Consider the following 22,694-nt stretch of genomic DNA (forward strand, 5'->3'; position numbering starts at 1 on the left):
CTTTGCATCATTATCGAAGGCATGTTTTTATGATGGCGTTGATATTCACAAACAGTGCCAGCTGCCATTTTATTACAGTAAATTCAAACAAACAAATTAATATGCTGAATGGCATTGTCTATTATCCAGTTTTGCATTGAATTGAATAAAGACACAATAAGCAGAGAAGAGCAGCAACAACTTGGCACTAATATGCTCTATAATTGATCATGATTTGGTGGGATTTGTGGTGCAAGCATGCTTCAAAGCAGACAACCACTAACTTTGTCTAGGTATAGTAATGACCATCTAAAGAAAGAAAGAGAAAACGAAAGAACTCAGCAGAATACACAGTATAATTAATTCCAGAGGCAAAACAGCTATATATTTAATAAACCTACAACTACGTGTACAGCAACCTGTATTTACATCCAATTAGAAACATTCAGTTTCCACTATCTGCTTTAAAAAAATAAATACAATTACCAACGAGTGCATAAATATGTGATTGTTCGAAGTCCATACCCAGTTTTGGGACAAGGCAGTTTAGGCACTTGCCAGGGGCCCCAACTTGATAGGGCATCTTGGGTCTGTTAAGCAGGGAGTCCAGATGGAAGGACTGTTTTGTTTGTGTTTTTAAAAATATATCAATACATGGTTGTTGTGTTTTTGGTTTACCACCTTTGTCCTCCTTACCTAAATTATTTGGTGAACCCATTGAAAACTAGAATAGGGAAACTTGAGTTGCTATTATTGTTTTGAAATTCAAGGAACTTAGCAAGAAATTACAATTTGATGTCAATAAACTAAATTGAGAATGGCCATCATTCACCTTGTGAACTAAGGTGTTTTACACATGGAAAGGAGATTGTGTGGTCGCACAGTATATCTAAGAGAGTGACATAATAAATAGAACACATGACACAGAAGGACCTAAACCAGTAGGGTGAGTTTGCTTTCTTTGGAGTAATATAAAGAAAAATTCCAGTCAAAATGTAAAATGTTATGCCAAAGGCAGATTAGTATGCTGCTTTTCTTCCAAAATCCAATGGGTCTCATCCTTAATAGCTCTTAGATCATCACTCACCCGATTCAAACAGGTAGGAACAGATGTTGACTCCTCATCCGTAATAAATATGCACTGGTGATAGTCCTTTGCACTGAGAATAAGCATAAAAGTTGCTAATGCCTGTTTGAATTAGACTAATCTACATTACTCTTACATTTTTATGTTGATTGGAATTTTCAGTAGGTTTCAGTAATCCCATAGTGCACTATTCATCTAAAGGATGTTATTGGAATTTTTTTCACTATACATGTGATATGTTTTCTTGGAACTATTTCATGTATAATTTATTTGTATATACCACATAAGATGACGCTTACGCATCATAGATGAGCCACAGCATTACTACAAAATATACTACAATTTTGGTGCTCTTAGACATTTCTCCTTCTAACATTTCATTATTTTTTGTTGGTTAGGTTTTCCCCACTGTGTTAGTGCAGCACCAATCTTGTTACTTCCTCTTTTTTCCAAATCCAGGGCAGCGCTAAGGCATTTCCACGTATTTATTTAATATGGAGCATACACACATATGCACAGTTTTAATTTTCTTTCAAATTCCAATGGAAAATAGAAATCCAGGTGTCACTGGTATTGACACAACTAAATGCACCCCCGGTATTCACAAGGGACCCCCACAAGGAGATATTGACTTGGCTCTGGGTCAGAAGCCAAACAGGAGCGAAGTACCCAAGGATAGTGCGGAGAATGGTCAGAAGGAAGCCAGAAGTCAAAACAAACAGATGAGAATGGTACCATGGATAACACAAGAGAGTAGTCCAGGGATAAAACACAATACCTTAATGCCACCTTAATGGCCAGAAGCTTCTTATCACCAATATTGTAGTTGACCTCATTGGATGAGAACTTCTTAGAAAGGAAGCCACAAGGGGGTAAAAACTCAGAGGCGGATTTGCTGAAGACATCCAGAAAATCGGAATAAGTCTCGGGAAGCATATAATCAGAGGTTACCGCTTTGCAAGAAATGGTGAGTTCGGAAGGAACAACAGATTGCAGATAATGTTTTCCACAAGAGGGACCCCAGGAAACCACTTGTACACGAAGCCAATCAAAATTGTGACAAATGCAGTCACAACCAAGCTAGCCCCAAAATAATCGGATTCACCGATTGTGGAAGTACCAAAAAGATCATCCGTCAGAATGAAGAGCTACTACAGACAACAGGTTGATAGTGCAATTGGAGACTCGGTTACCGTCCACCACCGTCAAAGCCAGAGGCTCAGATAATTGGAGAGTAGGAATGTGGACCTCAGATACCAGAGTCACAGATATGACGTTTCCCGCGAATCCCGAGTCCATGAAATACTTGCTGAAGGTCAACAAGAGTATGTAAAGTGACAGACATCTGAAACTCGGATTAATGCTGCTTGTAGGGAGTAGAGGACTGGGATCCTAGGTTGACCTCCATTTAATCACCTAGGAGGGAGCATTTCCCGGCTTCTTAGGACAAGAAGTGAGGAGATGTCGGCCTCCCTGCAGTAAAGGCACAAACGGTTTTTCATACGTCTCTCACATTCCTTAAGAGATAGTTGTGACCGATCAATTTGCATAGACTCCTCAGTGGTACGTATGCGAGACTGAAAATGGGATGCCAAGCGGGGAAAGAACGGTGAATGCGATCTCGTTCCTGGGTGCACTCCCTTTGGCGAATGTTCTCCTTGATGCACAGTGATACTAGATTGTCTAAACAGGCAGGTAATCAGATCATCTTTAATGCGGTCGTTTAAACCTTGCCAGATGGTAGCAACCAGAGCGTCATTGTTCCAGCGAAGTTCAGATGCTAGGGTTCAAAATTGCACCTCGTATGGGCTAGCAGAGAGAGACCCTTGGCGCAGATTCAGAAGACCAGTGGCTGCATACTCGACCCGGATCATCAAATACATTGCGGAATTTCTCTATGAAACCGGAAACGTTCTGAAGCATGGAGTCATCACTCTCCCACAGTGGTGAAGCCCAGAAAAGTACCTGAGAGAAGGGAGATTATTTATTCCACCTTAGTCCTCTCGTAAACAAAATTCTCAAGTGATAATTAAAATTGTATGGCACATTGGTTAAGGAAGCCCCAACACTTTTTGGGATTGCCATCATACTTCTCAGGTGATAGGATACGTGAACCTCTGGTACTAGAAGTACTTGTTGTAGTGGCAGCCGCAGAAGTAGCAATAGTCACGATTGGTACCACTGAAGGTAACCAACTCCCTGGATGCATTGCAGGATTTGGGCCTGGTTGGATTTTTGCTGGTCCACTCTTTGGGTATCGGTGTAGTAGAAGGTCGTGGGCAGATGGTTCATCCTGTCCACTCATGGGCAGAGTATTCCGTCACGGTAAGGCTACAGGAGGTGTAACTGACTAGTATTGACACAACTAAACAAGGAGGCGCTGAGCCTAATGCACCCCCGGTATTCACCAGGGACCCCTGCAAGCAGGTATGGATTTGGCTAAAACCAAAGGTCAGAGCCAAAACACAATGCAGGAACAGGAACAGAAGGCTGGAGCTGGTGAACCAATACTGTGGCACCAGATACAGCCAGAAGGAGGTTTAAATAGAGGGAAGTGATCTTTGATAGGCAGGGGTGATTAGCTGCAGCTTCACCACCAGCGAGCAGGAGAAGCGTGTCCCGTTGCCTAGCAATGTGACACGGACATCACTGCACAAGCGCGCAGCGTGGCTGCCCAGAATCAGGAAGAGACTCCCGTTGCTAGGCCATTAGCGAGAACAGACAGGTGTCTGTCCCCGGACACCTTGGAGAAGTGCGGGGACGGTGCCTGACACCAGGCAAAACTTAAAATGTGAATCTGGAAGAGTTCAGTAAGTTGTTATAGAATACTTAGTGCTGGTTAGCTTAATTTCATTGTTCACCCTACCTGACTGGTCTACAGAAAGCTTGAACAGTCCAGCAGTGCTTTCCCATTTGCTGCTACTGATTGTCTGTTTCAAACAGGCAGTTGTAGTTGTCAATGCCTCTACTCCATTCATGTGAATTGGAAGTACATTGGGTTAGGATATCAAGAACACTGCTGTGTGTTTGAAACATTCTTACAATAGTATCAGATAGCAGAGCAATGCTGGACCAATGGAGCCTTCACAGGACAGCAAGATCAGGGGGAAGTCCACATCCCAGGTAAGTAGAACTATTTTATCACAATCACTGATCTCCACCCAAAACTAGATTTTAGACCTAATTCATGTCCAAACCCAACTTGTGTAGTAAGTTGCATTTTTAAAAATAGCAACTTGATCATAGATCTTGTCATATTCAAATCCAAGCGTATCTCAGGATAGGTTTTTATGTGAATCTGGATGTAAGTACGTTCTGCTTATATAGTACTCGCCATACATATACGCACAGAATAGACTGCAGTATATGCAAATAGGCAAGTGCAATCATCATCATCATCAGCTATTTATATAGCGCTACTAATTCCGCAGCGCTGTACAGAGAACTCACTCACATCAGTCCCTGCCCCATAGGAGCTTTCTAAATTATCTAAATTCCCTAACATACACACACACAGACAGACAGAGAGAGACTAGGATTAATTTGATAGCAGCCAATTAACCTACTAGTATGTTTTTGAAATGTGAGAGGAAACCGGAGCACCCTGAGGAAGCCCACGCAAGCACGGCTAGAACATACAAACGCCACACAGATAAGGCCATGGTCAGGAATCGAACTCATAACCCCAGTGCTGTGAGGCAGAAGTGCTAGCAACTAAGCCCCCGTGCTGCCAATAAAAGGTCATATCCGAATTACCTGGAAAGAATCAAAAATCTTAATATGTATAGTTTGGAGCCGAGAAGGGAAAGGGAGAACATGATAGAAACTTTCAAAAATATCAATGGTTTGAACAAGGTACAGGAGGGAAACATTCTTCAAAGGAAGAGAAGTACTAGAACATGAGGACATGCACTGAAACTGGAGGGAAGTAGATTCAAAGGAAATTTGAGGAAAAACTGCTTCACAGAAAGGGTAGTGGATAAGTGGAATAGCCTTCCATCAGAGGTGGTAGAGGCTAATACAGTAGAGCAGTTTAAATATGCTTGGGATAGACATAAGAATATCCTTATAAAGAATAAATGATCAAATAGGATTACATTTTTTAATTAAAAAAAAGGGCAGCCTAGATGAGCCAAGTGGTTCTTATCTGCAGTCAAATTCTATATTTCTCTCTTTCTATGTTATTGCATAAAACTTTAATTTGCAAAAAAAAATAAACTGTTAACAGTAAAATCATTTAGGTCTATATAAATATTTATTTAAGTATTTTTTTTTTTTTTTTTTGCATAAATAAAAATTATTTGAATGTGTACTGTACATACAATGCATTTTCATAGTATTTTTAGTTGCACGCAGTTGTTCTGTGATAGCTAGTGGAATTAACAAAAAACATAGGACTTTAATCAGCCGCATCTGCATCATAACGCCTTTACTGGACATTTCCTACATTAGCCTGCCCCTTTTCTCCCATATTTCGCATCTCAAGTCATAGACAGTCGTAAGTGTTATTTGCATTGGGACGTGAATTGCATGCAATTGCATTCATTGGTCGTAACGACCAATGGGGTTTCTGAGCATGTGCAGAACTATTTCACACAAGATACGATACGCAAACGGATGTACCTTCAAACATGAATCAGGCTCTTTAAGTTTAAACTGGAGTAATCCTTAGAATATGGCAAATCTGGCCTTTACTCCATTTACTAACATGTCAAGGCTGAAGATAAGTTAAACAGTGGGAATTAAGCCAGTGATGAAAAGTAAAAAAAAACCAAAAACATCTTTTTCGATTAGAATGCTAAAGTCACCTCTGTTGTCATGAAATAACACATTATACTGTCACGGTAAATGCATTTTTATTTGGAATGAAATGCTGCCTTTGTTGTGTCATCAACCAAATTCTAAATTGCTACACATTGCAACACATTTAAAGCCCAGAACAACAACATACAATCAGTGCAGACCTAAATTGCCTACTTAAATAAATGCTTTTCCAAACCGCTCAAATTAAATGTTGCAAAAATATTGCAACCATTTTAAAAGAAACATCCAGAACTGCTCTTCGATCAATGAAACATTTCAGCCCTTGAAAAATAAAAGTGCATCAAATGGCATATCTTACAATATTCCTTTGTACAAAAGTAAATAATTTTAAGCACAATGTACAATACTTTGTTAAATGTACATCTATTGTCCCTGCTCAGTTTTGTAATCATCAATTGTTAGCAGATGACATTTAAAATAATAGATGTACTGTACTATGGAAAAGTACAGCTCGGGCAAAGAAATTACAGTTTCTAGAGTTGTGCTTAGCAGGATATGTAAAGAAAACAAAGTGATTATATAGCCTTTACCTATTCCCAACTGCCTAAAATAAACCTAATTTGCTTGCATGCGTGGATGTACTTTAGTGACTAAAGCTAGGTACACACTGCAGGGTTTTTGTCCAGTAATTGGCTCAACCAGCCGGCATACGACCGCTCGTTCGAAAGTCGGTTCAGTGTGTTTAGTGTCTCGATGGACTAAAGTCTGCCTAAATGGACGACGGTCGCCTCATTTGGTTGGTTGTACCGTTCAATATTTTCGTTCCAATCTTGTTTCCGTTGTGTAGTGTGTATAAACTTCCAACCGATCCACGACAATCCTTCGATACTTCCTTGACCTGGGGGGCGTGTGTATGTAAATTTGTGATGCCTGTACCAGTCCCACGTGGTGCGGTATCCGCATATCACAGACTTTTGTTTTGTATAGATGTGTTTTGCACCTGTCGGGCTGCAGACCATTACACTTGTATAAAGAATAGGTGTTATTACCCTTTGCATCTATGTTGGGAATCTATTCATATTTACCCTTTATAAACTTATACCTTTATTAACTATTAAACTTATAAAGTCATATTAACCTTTATTAACTAATATTTGTAAAATACCCAGAATAAACCACACAGTGTTCATGCAACAGTTTTATTGCAGGAAAAAAAGTACATTTTTCAGAATATGACAAGTGAAAAAAAATAGTATTAAACTTTAAAGGTGCTACTGGTTTGTGGCAGAACAGTTCCAAAAAGCATCAACAAAGTTTTTCTCAAGGTTTTTAATTTTTTTCTTGATGTCGCTTGGGTTTCTATTCCCTTTGATTTCTTTACCTACGAAACAAGGAAATAAAAAATGTTTACTATTAAACTTCTAAATCTGTCATTTATACCAACACCAGAAATACTCTCATTTGCTCACCTTGCACACTGCTCAAGATCAGTTTTTGTTTTTGTCCCTGTGGCGCAATCGCAATAATAGTGGGCTTAACCTCCATATATTCTGGAAAACAGGTGCCATTTTGGTTATTATAACTGTACAGGTATGTGACCAAAGCATTTAGTTGTCTTGACATGTTCACTGAAATACCTTCATGTATAACTTCTTTCATATCTAGGGATTCATATATTTAGAAAAGGAGAGGGAAAGAAGTTATGTTGTAGGTGCACTGACACTTTCTGATGATGGGAATTTCTGATCTAGGGATTCAACATCAGTTTTTTCTTGTTTGATAACAGGTGTTACATCAGTGGTATCTAAACTGGCCTTCTCACCGTTAATTCCGCGTTCTGACAAAAAAAAATCTATGTTACAAATTAGGCGTTTACATTGCAACGTGTGAAACTAGAATGAAATTAAGTCCTTCAAACAGGTACACTATATGTGCTACTGACCTTTTTTAATGTCGTAGTCGTACTGGTCCAGTACTTTAAAGATCATCTCCACCTCTCTTGGGCTCATTGGATTTGCTCTTTGCTCTTCTTGAGCATCTCCATCCCCCACCTTAACTTTTTCAACATTTTTTGGCCCTTCCAGCACCATCTCTGACTCAGTCTCTGTCTCCATAGCTGCAACCCCCACTGACACCTTCTCCTCACCCCCAACCCCCACTGACACCTTTTCCACACCCGCAACCCCCACTGACACCTTCTTCTCACTTGCTATCTTCTCACGCACCACGGGCATTCATTTCTGCTGTGGACCAATCAGTGATGATGCCCGCATAGAATGGAGCATTCCATTACATACGAAGGGATTTTATTATTAGGTAATAATTATTGGATTGCACTTTACCAGTTAAATGTTTTTTCTAAATTTTATGTATGGTTATAAACTTCTATTTTATAGGAAAGAATGAAGAGACAGTGTTGCCTTTTCTTTTTATGTGGATTTGGGTGTTAACTATAGTGAAAGCTCTGCCCCTTTATGCTACTGTCTTTGGTATATCATTACATGCCCCACAAACGATGCTTCAGTGTGTACGAAATTAAAATTATTGCTCACGACAACATGGCTGTAAAAGTCGCTAACAGGACGGCCGCTCTTCTCCTTATCGTCTAAAACAAGGCTAGTGTGTATGCAGTCCATGGACCGAGCGATCGGACCATCGATCTCATGTTAAATCGATCGGCATAAAAAGTTGGTGGAACATTCTGTAGTGTGTACCCAGCTTAAGAGTTCACCCTATAAAAAGCGCCATTGCATTCCCATGGCAACTTAAATCCTACACCATTTTTTCCTAAGGGTAGATCTTTGTACTCTGTAGATCTGTGGGTTGTACTGGTATACTTAGGGCTTGAACTTAACATTGTCTTTTAGCAATGATGCATGCGAGAACCTAGCTCGAGTATACTGGCTGCATGCGAATGTGTTCCTGCAGCTGGAGCCATGACTTTCTCTACAAGAGACCCACACATATTAGAACTATCTAACTAAACATTGGTATTTAATTATGGAGTTTCACAACGGACAATAGCTATTTGGAAAAATATCATGGTTCACTGTAATAATTGTATCTGTTCTTCCTATATATTCTAAATATTATCCTCTACACTCTGTTATCATTCAAACTTTAATAACCTTATTACAGAAACATTGATTGTCATTGTAAATGTCAAAATGAAAATTTAGAAGAGAATTTAAACATTTAAAGAGACTTTTCCATCTTAAATTGCTTAAATGAAAGTGCAGAAAATCAGGAAAAACATAGTCACCCACACATCCCCACTCTACCCCCATGTAAGCAGCTAATATAAGTATTGCTTAACCTACATTTGTATAATTTGATAGACCTTACTACTTTCTATTTGGTGCAGGAGAGATTGAAGTGGACATAGGCTGCCAAAGCTTGAACAAATGTTATAAATGCTTTATAATATAAATAAACATGCTAATTAAATAAGGACATTTTTCCAATTATAAAGTAACGTATCTTTGCTAAAAATCAATACAACATCAATGATCCCCATTGAAATTAAATACAACGAATTGCATGAGATACAATATAAGGGTTACAGTGTGAAGAAGCTTAAACCTGTTGCTTCCACTGTTTCAAACCATAAACATTTGCACAAATCCCTCATTTTTTTAAAACCAGCTTTATAGACTGTGTACTGTAATTGATTCAAATTAGAGATGGCATTGTTACTCAAATTATAAGGAGCTGTTTACCTCATTGAAGAGATGCTCCCATGGGTTGCCGTAATCAGAGAATTAACTTCATTTGCTATTGTTTTTAGTTTCTACATTTATGTTCATACTTTAATAGATTAACATGGAGGTAAGAGGTCTATTCATGAACAATCAAAGTGCCTTAAAAGATGCGGAAACGTCCGTTATCTGTTTCCTAATCCTATTATCATCCTGTCTTCTCTACCTGTATATCATGTCTGTCTCTCTGACCTCTACCCTTACCTTAGTATATTTTTAAGCTGAACCATGGTTACAATAAATGCTTAAATGTACTGTGTAACATGTAACCCATATGAATTTTTGCAATGTAAAATGAAATACACAATTAACAGATCTGTTTATCAAAGGGCAAAAAGCCCTAAGTCTGGGAAATATGGGTGTTTTTCAGGTTTCGCAATGCAAATCAAAGGATCACAGCCAGTGATGGCACAGTATCATAGAGAATCCTTGCTGGCTATAACATTCTCTTAGTTTCGTTGCAGACAAGCTTTGCAAGTAGAAGTCTGTTTGACAAGGATTGCATAGTACAGGGGTAGGCAACCTGCGGCTCTCCAGGTGTTGTGAAACTACAAATCCCAGCATGCCTTACCACTTATCTGCTGGTTATCTACTGGCAAAGCATGCTGGGACTTGTAGTTTCACAACACCTGGAGAGCCGCAGGTTGCCTACCCCTGGCATAGTACATGTACCGCCCCATTTCATGTTCTGTTATCGCCATCTTTCTTAATAAATAATTTTATCAATGAGCAATCTATAATATAAAAGCCTAGCGGCGTGTGTTAGTCTGTGTGTGGGAAAAAAAAAACAAGCTGCAACGCCACCTGCTGGGCGGAGTTATACACTGTCCTACTAAATTCTTAGCATTATCTAATATATAAAAGTAAAAGCCTAGCGGCGTGTGTTAGTGTGTGTGTGGAAAAAAACATTTTCTCAGAAAGGGCTCATCCAATTGACCTGAAATTTGGTATACTGACATTATTTGACAAAAAAATTATAATAGTAAAGTCAGTTAACTTCCATCATCCCCCCTTCCCCCTGTGGGAGGGGTAGTTAAGGCTAAATTTACGAGTTGAGGGCTCAAACTCATTTTCGTGAGGTTTACCTCATGAACACACATGCTGTGTTAGTGTGTGTGTGTGTGTGTGTGTGGAATAAACTACCGGGTGACAGAGTGCTCAAGCTGCAGTGCCACCTGCTGGGCGGAGTTATATACTACACTGACCTACTAAATTCTTAGCATTATCTAATATATAAAAGCCTAGCGGCATGTGTGTGTGGCGATGAAGATGACAAGAACCTTTTTAACACCTTAAGTAGCTTGATTTGACAAGAATGCATGAGTATCATGCACGGGTTAACTTGTATTGTAATATTTTTTTATGTTTTTTTTTCGCTTTTATTTTTTTTTAAACTGAACGCACACTGAAAGCACAGCTACCTCTGTGATATTTTATTTATAAATTGCAGTGATATGTGTGAAGTCAATAATAAATCGCTCTTATCACAGCATAATAGGAAATAGATCTTTTTCTCCCCTGTAGTATGTTGATAATTTCTCTGATACAATGGCTATTTATAGAAGTATTAAAACCATATGCTGTATATGTAGTATTGGTGAAATTATAATTGAAATACACTCGAACTCAGACAAAAACAGTTGCCTTCACTAGTATTACTGATAGGAACTACACTGTGAGAAAAAATATAACAATATGTTAAATAACTTCCATTCTGCTAATCTCATATATATACCTGCTAGTCTTGCCTGCAATTTTCATCTGGCTTCATCCTGTATTTTACGCACATTTCTTCTACTGTATTACTTGTTCTTTGATTAACCTGCAGAGCACATTTGGAAAAGTTTTGCCATATTTTTTATAGTGTCTATCATTTCCTTATTATTTAAGACTAGTTTTAGATAGAACTGAAAAAGTTATGTTTCAATTTATGATTGGTTGACACCTTTATTAATTGTAGAAGTCTAGAAAAAAAAATGTATGCAACAAGGATCAGTCGTCCGCTTTGAAACCTCAAAGGTTCTTATTACTTTTGAAACCTTGGAGTTCTTGTCTGTTCCCTGTGGACTTGCCTGACTGCTTACAGCAAATTTCCAATTACATTGCATATTTTCTTAGGCAGCACATTTTGCACAAGTCATGGTATATCACTGGAAGCTAAAAACTGCTCAAGTGTGTCATGCCATTTCTAAAAGTCTTAATTCACTTGGAATAGAAAAGAAAATCAGAATATATATTATACAAATGCAGATTGATGTAACGGAACCTGGCAACACTTTAGCACAATGGAGACAAATAAATATAAAAATCCGGGAGAGGAGTAATAAATGAGTCATTCGTGCATAAGTACAAAAGGAAATAAAAAACAATGTTCAAAGTAATAAAAATCTGTTGTAGAACTAAACTGAATTAGAAATCGAAAATGTGATACTTGAGCTCTGGATGGTGATTACAGTATAATTCACTTAGTTAAATTGTGTGGCATTCTTTTTATCCTAAAAAAAATTCAGAAAAAATGAATGTTAGCTCCTTTTATAAGACTTCAGACCCGTGACATTTTTTTATGTTTACTAATTGGCTTATTTATGTATTCTACAATTAGTTTTTTTATTAAATCAGGAATGAGTTTATGTTTAGAATAAAAAAACACACAACGTCACCGCCACCGGTAATTAACCTATATAAGGATGACTCTGACATCTTATTAGGTCAAACCAGTTCCAGGCATTTATGTTACTTTCCTGCTTTTGGTCTAATTCCTTGGTTTCTGACTCTGCTTGTCCTGACACTGCTCCTCGATTCTCTTTTTGGCTCTGCAAGTCGGCTTTGGTATTTGACTCATGCCTGCCTATCCTTCTGGATACTCCTTGTGTACTTTGCAGGCCGCTCTGCTTTACCTTTGCTTCCCTGACTATCTGTTTACCTCCATCTATCTCGCTGATAATCTTCCTGGAGAACCGCGACCTGCATGTCTCTCTCATCTAAACGCAAACTCCCTTTGGAGAAGACCAGAGGTGCATTAGACTTCGTGCCTCCAGATAGGACTGTGTCAATATAAACAGCTCTTTAGTCCTGACAACATCACTGTAAGACAAAGAGTCTATACTTGTCTATAAATGCAATATGCTAGGCTTTCACTTATTCAATCACTTATAGTAGTAGAGTAGTAGAGATGAGAACATTTTTCAAAACATTAGCTTCATTTTGCAATTGGCCATGAAATTTTGCTAAATTTGACCATAAGTGTTCCCAACCACACTAAACAGCAAAATGAATAGATTGTCATCTCAAGTACAAATACAGCACAAAATGGCATTATACTTAATGGTATAGGAAAAGCAGAACTTGAAGATTGTAAACCTCTGAAAAGTTACACATCGGCCTCAAAATTCTATTTGTCTGAAATGATGCCTCAGCAGGGCCTACAACAGAGCCACTCAAAATTCACCCTATAACTATCATTCATATTTTTGAGGTTCTGGAATGTCATAATGACATTCATTATTAGATAGTTTAACATTTTTTTCTGGTATTGTCTGAAATCCAAATATTCACGTTATGGACTGCATCTGAAAGCTACCTGGTTCAGACTACTAAATAATTATAATGCTCCTATTCCATATTTGATTTCAACACTGTTGGCCTGTATCTGAGCTGTATATACAATATCCAACTCAAACTACATTTTAATTAGTGTATTATTTCTGCAATGAACCCTTTGCAGCATTGTTCCTTTGCTTTTAACTGAATGCAAGGCTACTTTATATTAAACAAACAATAGTGCATTATATTTATTGTATGCTTGTCACTTGCAAGTAATGTTCCTTCAACCACAATAATACAACTGCATAATCCTCTCTTACATGGAAGTAATGACCACTGATAAAGGGGGTGTGGCATTGGCTGGGCCAGTCAAACGAAAGGTCTGCCAAGATTTGAAGCCAGGCAAATGCCATCCAAGCTTCTTTAATTTTAACAGTAAAATTGCATTTGAATAAATTACATTAGCTATGGTTACTAGCAGGGCCATAACTAAGGCTGTGCGACAGGGGCAACTGCCCAGGGTTCAACGCTGAAGGGGGGGCGCAATTTAGGAATATCTTAGGTTAATTTGGTTATAATTGAGGGCTAGGGGGGCAGCATTTGTCTTTCTCGCCCAGGGCACTAGAATTCTAAGTTACGGCTCTGGTTACTAGTTCCTTAGCCAAGTAGTTGAAAGTGGCACATGATCTAAATATTGTCAACACACATTGTTATCTCCTGGAGACCCACAACATATATTGTATTTACTATAAATCCATGGTTGATATAGTTCTATTCTTTTATAGGTTGGAAAAATACATAAGTACAGTCTAGTTTAAATCCTTTATCACTCGTATCTTTAATTAGTTAAACCAAAGGAGGACACTAGCCAAAAACCAACAACATCAATAAAACATGAATCAATTTGCCCAAAGAGCAAACACATTCATTTTTGACTCCATGAGCCTGAGTCATTAAGAAGAGCAAAGTATATAAAAGGAGTGTAACTGTTCATCTGGGCAAAACCATGGTGCATTGGAGGGGGAGATACATTTAAAATGTGGGGACAGATTTATAGTTGGGGTAGGACATGTCCTACGTCAACTTTAAATTTCAATGTAAGATTAAACCTCTCAAGTATTTGTGAGTTACAGGAAAAAGCAGCCAGTATTTAACCTATGTACAAAACAATAAATACATTTTTACCCTTTGCAGTGTAACATGGTTTGTCCTTGACAAAATTTACTCCTTTTTTTGCCTTACTTTCCCTAATGACTCAGGCCTTATATGTTTTGAATAATTTTGCAAAGACAACATCTTACCCTTTACTAATAGCATTGGTTCCCAAACCAGGGCCAGTGGTAAGCAAGGTGGGGGAGTACTTGGTAGTTATTTTAGCTTAAGGGGTGCCTTGAAAACATTATGGAGCCCTTAAGGGTGCTTCCAACTGAGAAAGTTTACAATCCACTGACTAGTGTCTGTGATTACCATCTGCTGTGATTACTTTCACTGCTCTAACTTTAAAAAATCCATAGTGGCAAGACAGATGTGGACTCACTTTGCTGCGAATGTTTATGCTGGCTCTCCTGAGCTTTCACCAGGGGTTACTACAACAAAGTAATGGACTTTGCTGCTTGATGCTCACAAGTTGTGGAACTTAGGCTAACTTCACTCGCCAGCAGCTGACTTAGGAGAAAAATATAATTAATTACATAGTGAGGGAAAAACCCGAGGACAAGGTCATACAATTTGCATCAGGTGAACACCCACATGAGTTGCGCCTACACCAGCATATACATTTTTTGCAATATGTATTTTTTTCTACATATGTAGTTTTTAAATGAAGCTTACATTTCTGATTTATAAACTGAATTTTACAATGAGATCGATTCAATTTTAAAATTTGTGTTAAAGCATATTTTCTACAGTCACTAGTAAAATGGATTACTAGAGCCTTTTATTGAGCTGCAGGTAAAAATTAAAGCTTACTTTAAAAAAATATGTTACAGTATATTATCCAACCATTCTCTTTAAGAACATAGAAATTGACTGGTGGAAATATAACTGATTAATAGCCTAGGATGATCACTATTTGCTCAAAGAAAAATATTACTTGAAGTGGAAAAGCGAAAATTGTTGGTATTGATCTTGAACGGTGAGGCTCAGCAAAAACTCTTAAATCTAAGAATGGACTTAATAGCATTAGAACTGTGAGCACATTCTACAGATCATAACTAAGTTTGAATTAACACCTATAATTATTTTGCTGTTTTACAGCACATATCTAATATTCATATATTTGTTACTTTGTTATATATATATATATATATATATATATATATATATATATATATATAATCATGACACAGGCATATTTCAGGTGATGCACGCATGAACATCTGCTTGCCTTTTTACTTTGCTTTTTATGTCAGGATGGTAGAGTAAATTAAAAGCAGTCATGGCCAAAAGTTTTGAGAATGACACAAATATTGTTTTTCACAAAGTTTGCTGCCTCAGTTTTTATGATGGCAATTTGCATATACTCCAGAATGTCATGAAGAGTGATCAGATAAAATGCAATTAATTTCAAAGTCCCTCTTTGCCATGACAATGAACTTTATCCCAAAAACAACATTTACATTGCATTTTAGCCCTGCCACAAGAGGACCAGCTGACATCAGTCAGTGATTCTCTCGTTAACAGAGGTAAGAGTGTTGGCGAGCTCAAGGCTGGAGATCACTCTGTCATGCTGATTGAGTTAGAATAACAGACTGGAAGCTTTAAAATTAGGGTGGTGCTTAAAATCATTGTTCTTCCTCTGATAGCCATGGTTACCTGCAAGGAAGCACGTGCAGTTATCATTGCTTTGCGCAAAAAGGGCTTCATAGGCAAGGATATTGCTGCTAGTAAGTTTACACCTAAATCAACCATATATTGGATCATCAAGAACTTCAAGGAGAGAGGTTCAATAGTTGTTAAGAAGGCTTCAGGGCACCCAAGAACGTCCAGCAAGAGCCAGGACCGTCTCCTAAAGTTGATTCAGCTGTGGGATCGGGGCACCACCAGTGCAGATCTTGCTCAGGAATGGCAGCAGGCAGGTGTGAGGTGAAGACTTTTGGAGGATGGCCTGGTGTCAAGAAGGTCAGCAAAGAAGCCACTTCTCTCAAGGAAAAACATCAGGGACAGACTGATATTCTCCAAAAGTTACAGGGATTAGACTGCTGAGGACTGGGGTAAAGTCATTTTCTCTGATGAATCCCCTTTCAGATTGTTTGGGGCAACTGGAAAAATGCTTGTCTGGCGAAGGAAAGGTGAGCGCTACCATCAGTCCTGTGTCATGCCAACAGAAAAGCATCCTGAGACCATTCATGTGTGGGGTTGCTTCTCAGCCAAGGGAGTGGACTCACTCACAATTTTGCCTAAGAACACTGCCATGAATAAAGAATGGTACCAAAACATCCTCCAAGAGCAACTTCTCCCAAACATCCAAAAACAGTTTGGTGATGAACAATGCCTTTTCCAGCATGATGGAGCACCTTGCCATAAGGTAAAAGGGATAACTAAGTGGCTCAGGGATCAAAACATTGAAATTTAGGGTCCATGGCCAGGAAACTCCCCAGACCTTAATCCCATTGAGAACTTGTTGTCAATCCTCAAAAGGCGGATGTTCAAACAAAAGTCCACAAATTCTTACAAACTCCAAGCATTGATTAGGCAAGAATGGGCGGCCATCAGTCAGTATGTGGCTCAGAAGTTGATTGACAGCATGCCAGGGCGAATTGCAGGGGTCTTCAAACAGGAGGGTCAACAATGTAAATATTGACTCTTTGCATAAACTTAATGTTATTGTCAATAAAATCCTTTGACACTTATGAAATGCTTGTAGTTTTACTTCAGTATACCATAGCAACATTTGACAAAAAGGTCTAAAAACACTGAAGCAGCAAACTTTGTGAAAAACCAATATTTGTGTCATTCTCAAAACTTTTGGCATTGACTTTAGAGTTCCACACTCTTTCAAGTGACACTAAAGCTAGCTAGACAGAGACCATCTCCCTAGCCATCGGCCACTATCTGGCATCGGTCGCTACCAAGCAACGAAACAGATTTGAAATAGTTTACACTCCTTCCACAGCCTTAACTTGAAGGACAGATGACATCTACACCTTGCTTTTTAAAGGGAGTTTGTTGCAGGTGTTCTGTTTTGATTGCAGACACACCCTGTTAGGTTGCTGCTTGCTGTAGAGAATGTTTTTTTTAAACCACTTCAAAACATGTAAGTTAACTCAGACTCCTTTCTATTATTCCTCCACCTGTTTACTGCACAAATGTGTAACTCTTTATGTAGCCTTTCTCTGCAGATAATCAACTAAATACCTGTCTCCTCTTTTTGGAGCCAGTGGTAAATATCGCCCTTTATCACAATATATACAGTATGTATACACATACATATATACATATTCAATTACAAACCTATACTACATGTCATTGGTCACTTGTCTATTGACGCAACTGTTGCTACCAATCAGGTGATGTGGTGTGCATGCAGGGACTCTATTTTTTTTAAATACACTCTAAATACTGTGTATCAGCTTAAAACTCTAACACATGAATTGCCATGGGATTATTGTTGCTTAACTTACACATTTCTGGATCTTTTCGTTTTGTTGGCTAATGATTCATTGAAAAATGTTCTCTCTCTCTCTAAAAACCCAATGTAAACATCTTTGTACAATGCTGGTTTGTAATATTATTATTTTAAAATGTGTGTGCAGCCCTGTTTCCATAGCTATTTTTTTCATTTTAAACATCTGATTATTGTACATTTTTGTCTTTGATTATTTGAAACTGAACATTATAAGCCTATTGTTTATAAGAGGAATATTAACATTTTATGGGCAAGCAAAAATATTGCTTTGAAAAGCATTTGTTTCATTCCTCTGAAGTAGCCAGCAGGATATAACATGAAAAAGATTGATCTCAGCTTGCGGCAATTTGTGAAGAAAAATTCTTTCAATCTGCAGCAAGTTCCATTTCCCATACTGGCGTTAACGTCTGTCAGATACACAGATGCCTTTCAATGCGGGCAATCCCCCTTCGAATGCCTTCCGAGTTGAAAGTGTCCTTCACATTGTAAACAATGATTTTATGTCCACAAGAGAACCGCTATAAGACCCCGGTAAGAAAAAACACTACTGGACACAGATAAGAAAAGTAGCTCTTAATAGGCTTTTAGAACACAGCAAGATTATCATTAAAAGATGATGTCAGAAATTATAACAGAAAAACACCCTATGAAAATTGATGCTGACATTGTGCTGAAGGATAATCTTTACTGATAGTCACCATCACCAAAGGAAATCGAATACTTTATGCCCATTTACCCGTTTTCTAAGTGTAGCTCTTTTAAATATTAGTATACCAATTTGTGTACCATATGGAACCCTCCACTTAAGCTTCAAGGCCATTTTCATAGTTACGGTAGTTTGTTTTTAGTACTTACAATTCGCACAACTTGGTTAGGGTATAGTTAAGCTAAATAGAAAAAAACAAATAATCAGTGCAGGGATTTTTCTAGGAATGAAATAGGTGAGCGATAGCATGGCATATAACATACTGTAGGCTGGCTTTCCACCATTTATTGTATAGTATCTGTATCCAGACTGCAATGACCCCTGTCATTCACCACATTGCCCTGACACTTACTTTCTGATTAAATTGTTTAGCAGTGCTCCTCACAGTGACTGTAAGAAGAAACTTTTAAGTAAGTGACCTTATTACATAACCTTATTAATAAACAGGAGCAAGAGATTAATCTTTGGTGAATTATTTCCCAAAATGACTCTAATACTCCCAAAAATTGACATATCAATTAACACCTACTGGAGATTCCATTCAATAACAATGCTGGAGTCATGGGCATAACTAAACATTTGTGGAGCCCATAGCAAAATTTTGGTAAGTGCACCCATCTACCGCTCAATGTGGCCACCCCCTGACAGCTGCACCACTTTCACCTTTAGTAGTTACTCCCTTTTATGGAGTATTAAGAAGCCAATCAGCAAGCATCAACAAATGCCATATGATGGTACATGTCTGTAGCCTTATACCAGATACTTACAGCGTGTCTCGTCACTCACTCTTCCTGGATTGTACTGTGGGGAAACGTACAGTTTTTGAAAATTAATTTGCTACATATCTATGTAAACAATACTGCAGCATTGCTGGCCTGAGTTATGTCTTCCTTTTGCTTATTTGTTTCAGGTGTTTATTTATGCATTGTACACCTTAATTACCATCCCCTCACCACTACAAAGAAAATAACTGTTTTCTCTACTTGTCATTAGCACCATTAGCTATCTAGGTCTAGAAATACAAGAGCAATTCATTACAATCTCAATGCTTAAATGAAACTGCCAACAAACCGGAGAAAATCTGTTAACGATCCAGAGAATTCTATTTTAATGGGAATGATGCCAATTTTTTTGAAAAAGAGGATGAAGAGCTATGCAATCCTTCATCTTATAGACAGAAAATAAATGGTGAAAGCATATCCAAATTGTCCTATATTACTTCTACCAGTTTGCAATACATTGGAATATTGGCACAAGAAGCTTTATCAATTGCCAGAATTAGCAAATGTTGCCAGGAAAATGCTTTCCTGCCCATGTTCTAGAGTATTGTCTGAACATGTGTTTATTCCTGCCAGTGGAATTGTGACTGAAAAGCATAGCACATAAATTCCCACACCCACTCTACCCAACACTGCAAGAATAGTGCTAGAGTCACAAGTGCTCCATGTAAAAAATGTACTGTACTGTGATAGGTGTAACATTACATGGATTAGGAACAAATATTCTGCTACAAGTAGAAACTAAATTCCATGAGATACTCCTGTAAATAGTTCATCAGTCTCTTCAGATTTGTAGACTTGAACACTTAGGAGATCATTTATGATAAACAAAATAGTATTTTGTAAACTTAGATAATTACAATGAAATTAAAGGGGTGGAGACTGCACACTTTTGGGAGTGTTTCTTGCTTTGCAGAAGGGCAAACAGTCATTTACAGTCTGCAAGTACATTTGACTTTTGCTATAACTCTGTGATTAGTATTCTTCCTTATACTTGTAATGAGATGCACTTTGCAATTCCCATTTGTGTAAAATGCTTAACAGCTGATATCTTTACTTCATTTAACCTCTTATCCTTACTTTAACTATACCTGAAGAAATGACACAACACCTTAGTGTGGCAGAATTAACGGAGTTCATTTTGAAGGTGTGGTGGTGGAGAAAAGAGCAGTGAGATCAACATCCGCCAGGCAAATTAGGGTGCCCCAGTTTTAACCATGGGACACCCGCAGTTGGGGGACAACCAACACACCCTGGGCCCACATATCTACCTTAATGGGGCATTGGCCCTGGGCACTACAGAACCCGCAACCCTTGTGGGCTAACAGAATGCAACCAGCAACCAACTCACACAGGTGGTACTTGGACCAAGACTATAGCCGACGCCATCGAAGAGAGGCGGGTTAAGGTGCCCGCTACCGTAATATGCGCTCTAACCACTGGCCGTTGACTGCACTGCGTTTTCCGGCAGCTTCAGCATCCTTGACAACCACCAACAGCACCATCCGTACCGGAACCGACTACATCATTATGGAAACAGCCTGCATCCCCCAGCAGGCCCTAATATCATCCTACCAGGGATGGTGGGTGGGCAACTTCCAGAAGCCAAGCGACTCCTTACTCTCCACCCATCTAATTTATGTACTATGCCTGGTCCTCCCATATGACATCAGATGGGCGTACTCCCTTTAGTTAAACTATTAACCCCAGAGTACTAAGTACAGTTTAATTATCCAGCCTTAGCTTTTAAATTCATTTGAGCTTAAGTACAGCCCTAATTTCTTATTTAAGAAGCTATAGTCTTACTTTAAATGAACAATTTAAATCTTTTATTTAATGAAAGGGTGGATCTAAAGATTAGGACTTGAAGTAATGTTTACACTTTTGTACAGTGCCCAGCTTTATATTTCTTCACTTGTGCACAAACATAAGTGTACTACTGCGAAACCAAAGACTTTTACAGTGTGCGCCACAAATGGCAACCTTCGGTACTTTTTAGGGTTAGCTTAATATGCCTGAAACTAAAACTGTGATTTGCTCATCATGAATAACTAATTGGTGACTCAGAGTGAATCACACATTTGCAGGTATCAGTCTGGATTAGTGGAATTTGGTGCAGTTTGTGAAATTGGAGTCAAAATTTACACAAATAGAATTTCTTGTCATTTATAGATCTGTTGATAATAAGGATGAAAAACCAAATATTTATTTCCATTTTCCCAATAGTAAAAAAGAAAAAGAAACCACTGACCGAAACATGTATTCATCTGTTAATAGCTACGCAATGTACACAGACATGTCAGTTTTCAATAAACACAAGTGAACAGACCATTGGATAGGAAGTAATATAATAACACGTACTATATGTGCCTAATGTGTATAAATATAAAATACATCTGTCTTATTGAGATATATTTATCTTTCTTTACAGGAAAGTGTTTTCTGACATTACTGTCTCTGGGAGAAATATTAATTCTGTAGTCTGATGTACTTCGCCAAATCCACAACTAGTATAATAAGGTCTTACAATGTCTGTCAAATGCTTTAGTTTAGTGTTTTGAATGACAGATTGTATGACAGCTTTTTAAGCTACTTTGCTTCTGGAAAAGCTCTAAGCACTGATGTGAAAACAAATAATGCGCACTTTACTAAAGAAATGTAGACCGAGAACATCTCAGCGTATCTATTGTACTCTGTATAAAATATGTACTGCAAGTACTAAAACCAACATATATTTTCTTCTAGACATCAACTGCTACTGTTAATGTGCTGGTGACGGATGTGAATGACAATGACCCAGTCTTTGATCTTTACTTGCCTAGAAATCTTTCAGTCCAAGAGGAAGAAGTGAATGCTTTTGTGGGTCAAGTCAGGGTGAGTGCACCATTATGTAATGATTGTGCTGTAGACAGTAATAATGTAGGCTTTCATCTTGTTGTGTTTTTTTGCAACCTTACCTGCCTAAGTGCTTGTTTTTGTTTGTAAGAATTCTGACAAATACTTCTGTGGGTTAAGGTTATTGCACAATAATACTGAACATTCTCTCTCCCTCTCCCTCTCCCTCTCTCCCCTCTTCTTCTTTTTTGTGGTTACCACTAACAGGAAAACAAGCGCCCTAACCCCAATCCTATGTGGTGTGGTAGATACTTACAACCAGCAGCACCAATGTTTTTCCAGGCATAACAGCTTGGATGAGTGTGAAAGAAAAAGCTGTTTGGTGGATGCTAGTCTGTACATCTAATTGAGTGGCTGCCACATCTTGTACAGTTAGCTGCACTGACAACCTACTACTGAAATATGTTTACTGTGAAATTAATCCAGCCTATTATGCCTGGAGAAACATTGATTAAAGGCATTAGTGGGGGTTCATTTATCCATAATTCTGTATAAACTGAAACATTGCAGTATTTAGGTGATCAAATATCTAATGCTGTTGCTATCTGTTGGTGCA

General features: G+C 38.2%; 1 protein-coding gene across 1 annotated transcript in view; it reads left to right on the forward strand.

The window, feature by feature from the left end:
* The window catches only part of PCDH15 (protocadherin related 15), a 945,519-nt gene that overhangs the window by 600,230 nt on the left and 322,595 nt on the right, over positions 1-22,694 (forward strand). The window contains exon 19 of the mRNA XM_075216373.1: positions 21,989-22,117. Coding sequence (XP_075072474.1) covers positions 21,989-22,117 — 129 coding nt within the window. The remainder of the gene's footprint in view (positions 1-21,988; positions 22,118-22,694) is intronic.

The sequence above is a fragment of the Mixophyes fleayi genome, chromosome 6 (genome assembly GCF_038048845.1).
Source record: "Mixophyes fleayi isolate aMixFle1 chromosome 6, aMixFle1.hap1, whole genome shotgun sequence".
Taxonomy (NCBI): domain Eukaryota; kingdom Metazoa; phylum Chordata; class Amphibia; order Anura; family Limnodynastidae; genus Mixophyes; species Mixophyes fleayi.